Source organism: Orycteropus afer, unplaced genomic scaffold (assembly GCF_000298275.1).
Source record: "Orycteropus afer afer isolate SDZICR_OR568_19922 unplaced genomic scaffold, OryAfe1.0 scaffold00014, whole genome shotgun sequence".
Lineage (NCBI taxonomy): Eukaryota > Metazoa > Chordata > Mammalia > Tubulidentata > Orycteropodidae > Orycteropus > Orycteropus afer.
The window spans coordinates 1,604,552-1,611,001 of record NW_006921601.1 but is presented as its reverse complement, the minus strand read 5'-3'; the positions used below and the strand labels follow the sequence as shown (position 1 = coordinate 1,611,001).

The window sequence follows — 6,450 nt, the reverse complement described above, 5'->3', positions numbered from 1 at the left end:
AGAGAGGTGAAAGAAAGGGGAAATAGTAGAGCAGAAGAGAGAAGAAAAACAAAGAAGGCCAAGGACTGAACTTTGAAACTGATGCCAAGGTGGAGGATGATGAACATGTAAGAAAAAATGAGAAGGTGAGAACAGGAAATATGAGGTAAACCATGAGATTATTATGCAAATTAAAGTCAACTAAGTGTTTCAAGGAGGAGGATTTGATCAACTGTTTCAATAAGATTCTGTAACAGGTAGGCTGTAGGTGATTTTTTTTGAGAATTTGGAACTAATACAGGTGGAAGCCAAATTGAAGTGAGTTGTGGAAGGAAGGTGAAGTGAGGAAAGGGTGACAGCGTAGTAAAGCTTGGGAGGACAGTGAAAGGCAAGAAAAAGAATCCCCTTCCCCCATTTTTTCCTTCTCTCTCTCTCTCTGTCTCTTTCATTCAGATGAGAGACTTTCATGAATGTTCGAAAGATAGAGCAGATCCAGCAAAGAAGGAAATGTAGCTCAAATTTCAGGAACTAGAGTGGATAATTGATAGCGTAAGTCCAAGGTGATGAAGGACAGAATTCACCATAGAGTTGGAAAGTCTGACATTTTGAAAATAGACAGATTCTCTGCTTTAATGTGAGGAAACAAGGAAAAGATTTGTAAGTTGTATCTTGGGAAGTTGAAAAAATACTCACTGACAGTTTCTATTTTTGCTCTGAGATAATGCTTGGTGTCGTCTTCTGAGAGAGGAAGTAGAGTTTGAGGTTTGAAAAGAATGAAGGAGTTTTGAAAAAGGCCTTGGGAAGAGGAGAAAGTTGATCAAGAAAGCTCTGTGGCATCAACAGGCAATACTGAGAGCCTATTTAATGTTGATGGTCATCAGTTTATAGTAAGAACAGCCTTTTCTCCTCTATCAGGTTTATTCTGGAAGCCCTGGGATGCTCAGGTGGAGGACTTGAAAAATGAATGATTATATTTTCATAGGATTGGGCTTTTATCAGAAGCCTGACCTGATCAATTTTACATTCTATTTTCTCCCAGTATACCACGAATTTGGGAAAGGGATATAACAAAATTATCCTTCTCAAATTATTTTGGAGTATAATAGGAGGTGAGGAACAAATCAAAGGTTTTCCTCCTGCCCACCCTTCCTCCCCAGCATGTTTTAAAAACACATATTAAACAAACTTCTTATGCAGTATGGGTTTGTTGCCTCCTTCAGTACATACTAAAAAAAAAAAGAAAAACTCACTGCCATTGAGTTGATTGTGACTCCTCATTGGGTTTCTGAGGAAGTAAATCTTTATAGAAGTAGATTGGTCCATCTACTTTCCATGGAGCGGCTGGTGGGTTTGAACTGAAAATCTTCCAATTAGCAGTCAAATGCCTTAGGCACTGTGCCACTAGAGCTCCTTCATTATATACTAGGTTATCATATAATAGGTTATTGTAAAAATTAGATTGTATTTTGATTTATTGCCTTCATGTTCTTAGGATTTTTCTTTTCTTTTTTAAAATGCTGGTACTATAATAATATACTTAGTTGCAAATTTTAAATATATTTTAATATGTGTGACCATACTCCCTATCATTATCCTCTTTTCAAATTTTGTAGTTTTTACACTGATTCACTTTTTTTTTTTTTTTTAGGATATTGACTGAAATTTGCCTTATTTAGAAAAGATCTCCTATATAACATTGGCTTCCTGAAGAGTAAGTGAAAGGGATATTTTTGAAAGCAATTTTTAAAAGTTATCTCTTGCATATGCCCATATGAATAGTCAAAAGAAGCTCTCTCAGGTCAAGATTCGTCCCATGGCATCCCCCAGCAACTACTCTGCTGCTCCCATCTCTGAATTCCTCCTCCTCTGCTTCCCGAACTACCAAAGTTGGCAGCACTGGCTCTCCCTGCCACTCAGCCTCCTTTTCCTCCTGGCCATGGGGGCCAACATTACCCTTCTGATGACCATCCGCCTGGAGGCCTCCCTGCACGAGCCCATGTACTATCTGCTCAGCCTCCTGTCCCTGCTGGACATTGTGCTCTGCCTCACTGTCATCCCCAAAGTCCTGGCCATCTTCTGGTTTGATCTCAGGTCCATCAGCTTCTCTGCCTGCTTCCTCCAGATGTTCATCATGAACAGTTTCCTCCCCATGGAGTCCTGCACATTCATGGTCATGGCCTATGACCACTATGTGGCCATCTGCCACCCACTGAGGTATACATCCATCATCACTGACCAATTTGTGGCCAAGGCTAGTGCATTCATTGTGGCACGAAATGCTCTCCTTGCTGCACCTATTCCTATTCTCACAGCCCAACTCCATTACTGTGGAAAAAATGTCATTGAGAACTGCATCTGTGCCAACCTGTCTGTGTCTAGACTTTCCTGTGACAATTTCACCCTTAACAGAATCTACCAGTTTGTGGTTGGTTGGACCTGGCTGGGCTCTGACTTCATCCTCATATTCCTCTCCTACACCTTCATTCTAAGAGCTGTCCTAAGATTCAAGGCTGAGGGGGCTGCAGTCAAGGCTCTGAGCACATGTGGCTCCCACTTCATCCTCATCCTCTTCTTCAGCACCATCTTGCTGGTCGTGGTGCTGACAAACGTGGCCAGAAAGAGGGTCCCCATGGACATCCTCATCCTGCTAAATGTCCTTCATCACCTCATTCCCCCTGTTTTGAACCCTATTGTGTATGGAGTTCGGACCAAAGAGATAAAACAAGCAATTCAGAAATTGCTGATGAGAGGGATGTGAATACATGAAGTAACTTATTAATTCTTACTCTTATTTCCTTTTGCCTAAGAAATGAGATAGAGGATGGGATGGGGAGTGACCATATTTAAATACACTGAGGTTGAATTCATAACCAACTCAGATTCCTTCCTTTACTCTCTTTGTCTGGTTAGGTGGAGATAGACAAGAAGAATAAACCCATACTTCTTGAATAACTGCATTGAGCCTACACAATTGTATTTAAGTAATTTAATTCTTATAACATCCTTGTAGGTATTATTATTCCTGTTGACATACTAGAAAACAGATGCCTTTAATAAGAGGGGAAACTGCCAAAGATCACATATCTAGGGAACAATAGAACAGAAATTAAAATCCAGACTCTGGAGCATGTGAAAGCTGGACAATGAATAAGGACGACTGGAGAAGAACTGATGCCTTTGAATTGTGGTGAAAATACCACAGACTGCTAGAAGAACAAAGAAATCTGTCCTGGAAGATGTGCAGCCAGAATGCTCCTGGGAAGCAAGGAGGACAAGACTTTGTCTCACCTACTCTGGTCATGCCATCTTCAGAAGTGACCATTTCTTGGAGAAGGGTATGATGCTTGGTAAATTAAAATGTCAGCAAAGTATAGGAAGACCCTCAAAGAGATGGACTGACACAGTGGCTACAATGATGGGCTCAAGCATAGCAAAGATTGTGAAGATAGCACAGGACCAGGCAGTGTTTTGTTCTGTTGTACACAGTGTCACTGTGAGTTGGAACCAAGTTGGCTGGACCTAACAACAATAAAAGAGCGTGTAAGTTCATTTTACTCACAGAAATACCAATATGTGCACTATTGAAACTGGAGACCAGACATCTATCCCACTTTCTTTTGGCCTGTGTTTTATATTTATGGTGGTCATAGGTATCTCCTTCTTGCATTTTCTTCCCTTCACAGCCAGGGAATTTGCAGAGAAGACAGTGTCCTGCCTGACAAAGAATCTGCAGGACTTTAACAAAAGAACATCCATAATAATATAAACAATGCTAGCTCTCTAGTATATTTTTCATAGTCTTGCAACCTTCAGGGAAGTCTTGGAAATGAGGATACAAATAGACAGGGAGGTGTATGGAGGAAGTCACCAATAGGGTAGGAAACAGGAAAAGTGACTAGAACAGTGAGTTGGCCACTTCTCCTATATGTTTAAGTTAGCAGGCAGTGAATGTAAAATCAAGTCTTAATTAATGTGTTGACTATTTCCAAGAACTGTAGTGAAATAGTGTCAATTTTCTGGATAGCAATGAGTTCAGAAAGGAGGAGACACACACATACACACATCAGTTATTTTGAGAGAATTTAACATAAGCAATTGGTTGAGTGGGCACTGATGACTTGAAAACCACAAAGGGGACACTGATGTAGCACAGAGATAACTTTCACAGGAAGAACCTTCTATTAGCAAGGCTGGAGTGAACAAAGGGAAGAGGTTGGGTCATTTGAACATAAAGTCTCAGATGGAATGGGAGTTCAGGTCTCTGAGGAGGGGATGTTGCCCCTATCTGGTGTTGGGAATGTAGAAGGTCAAAGGAAGTGCCTCTTAAGGTTGAGACTAAAACTTCTGAGGGTCGTGGACTACTCCACTGGTGCAGACACCCCTACAATGGATCAGTAAGGCTGGTTTTGGGAGCTCAAAAATGAAAACACAAACCAAGCTGAAACCAACCAACCAACCAGTAAACAAATATCATAGAGTGGAGTTAACTCCACTGATAGGATAGAGTCATAAGCAAAGAGGTTCTGACAAGATGGAGCAGAAAGGAAGGAGCAACTGCCTTCTCTTGTACTTCAACCTTTTAGTCTCACTCTGGTCCGACTTGTAGGTAGAAACTAAGGTATCCAGCCAACATAGAAGAATTCTAGAATCCTATCCCCAGTATCATAAAGGGGAATATGAACTAGCAGGTTTGGGGCTGACAGACAAGCATTAAGGATGGATGCAACTTCATTTGGTTTTGTGTCTGGCTGCTTATGACTACATGAGGGACAGCTATGCTAATAACTGTATTGCACAATTGCTCCCATGGAACTGGAGAAAGAATCAAGTGCCCCAGTGCAAGTGGGCAAAGAGATGTGACATAATGTTATAGAGATAACATTCAGAGATAGATTCAGAGAAAAAATTCACATTAAGTTAGCTCCCAAAATAGAGCAGACTTTGTAACAATAGGAACTAGATAGAGTAACTGCAACCCAATGATTGTGTGGGCTCCAGGATCAGAATTCTTCCAAAGTTACACTTAATAACAGGAGGAAAGAAAAATGCAGAACCCTGACTACAAGAGGGGGCTCTTAATAATCTCAGCTATGGCTCTTACTTTCTCAAGGCTGGATAAAAATTAACTTTGCAGTTGTGACTCAATATTTGTCATTTTTAGAAGAGGATTTTTTAATAGGCTCCTTTCCATCTAATGGTTATTGAAAGAGTTTTATCCACTTCCACCTTCCCACTGTCCTCCAAGGATATAAGGGTAAACTTGAAAATAAATGCCTGAAATGAAATTAACAATCTCAATGTCCTTATGTACTGATAGTAATGGTAGTAACAAAAACGAAAATAAAAGCTAACTTTTTTTTTTTTTAATTGTGATTTTGGAGGAAGTTTACAGAGTAAATTCACTTTCCATACAGCAGCTCACATACACTTTGTCTCATGACATTGACTACAATTTACCACAATGCAGCAGTTCCCCTCCCACTTCTTCCACATAGTTACCTCTTCCCTGTGTCCTTCCCTCCCATGCACTCCTGTCCCCTGAGCTATCTCCCTGTGCATACACAGCCCTCCAATCTCCCATGATTGATCTCTCCAAAGAGTGTATATACCTAATGTAAATATTCAGCTCATATGCCTGTTTTTTGTTTGGCTGGAAGCCACAGGAGGTGGGTTCAATTCCAGATTTGAGGGGCAACTAGGGGACATAGTCTCAGTGGTTCCATCAGGCTCTTTCAGGCCAGCAAACCTGGTCCTTTATTTCTTAAATGATTTTGAGTTTTGTTCCACATTGTTCTCCCACTCTATCCGGAATCTCCTACAAAGATCCCCTCTGAGTGGTTGACAGTGGTAGCCAGGCATTATCTTGTTCTTCTGGTCTCATACTTGTGTAGGCTGAAGATCGCATGGTGTACTAGTCCTTAGGACTAATTGCTTCCATGTGCTTTGGTTTCCTTCATTCTTCTTTGCTCTGGACGAGGAGAGACCCATCATTGCATCTGGATTGGTTCTTGTAAGCTTTTAAGATCCTATTCTCTACTCACCAAAGTAGGAAGTGGAACAATGTTTTTGTGCAGTATGTTATGCCAATTGAGACTGATGTCCTCTGCAACTATGGTCCTGAGCCCACAGGTCCAACTACTTGCTCCCTCTGGGTAGCTGGCTGTGGCCAAGAAGTGACTAAAGCCTTGTCTCTTGTCAACTCTACTATACACTTGGGAATTCTCACAGAACATACAAATACACTTGTAGAAATATTGTTTGGCAACCCTACACATGGTCTTGGGCAAACTCCCCCTTGCATGGACATACCTAATAGTTCAGCCACCCATCAGTCCACCCATAGTTCACTGTTCACTGACAATGTTCACTGTCTATGCAAAAGGGTTCATCTTTGTTGTCTGTACCTCCCATGAAGCTCTCTATGTCTTCTTCTTCCTCAATTCCACTGTCTTGATCACTCACATTTGGTAT

General features: G+C 41.1%; 1 protein-coding gene across 1 annotated transcript; it reads left to right on the top strand.

The window, feature by feature from the left end:
• Nucleotides 1–1,783: 1,783 nt before the first annotated feature.
• On the top strand, nucleotides 1,784–2,737 carry LOC103208564 (olfactory receptor 56A1-like). The gene has a single exon (XM_007954267.2). It carries the CDS (start codon nucleotides 1,793–1,795, stop codon nucleotides 2,735–2,737), a length of 945 nt encoding a protein of 314 aa, XP_007952458.2. The 5' UTR covers nucleotides 1,784–1,792.
• Nucleotides 2,738–6,450: the final 3,713 nt, after the last annotated feature.

Excerpts from the sequence above, each read along its gene's own strand:
- LOC103208564 (XM_007954267.2), top strand. The coding sequence starts at position 1,793 with ATGGCATCCCCCAGCAACTACTCTGCTGCTCCCATCTCTGAATTCCTC.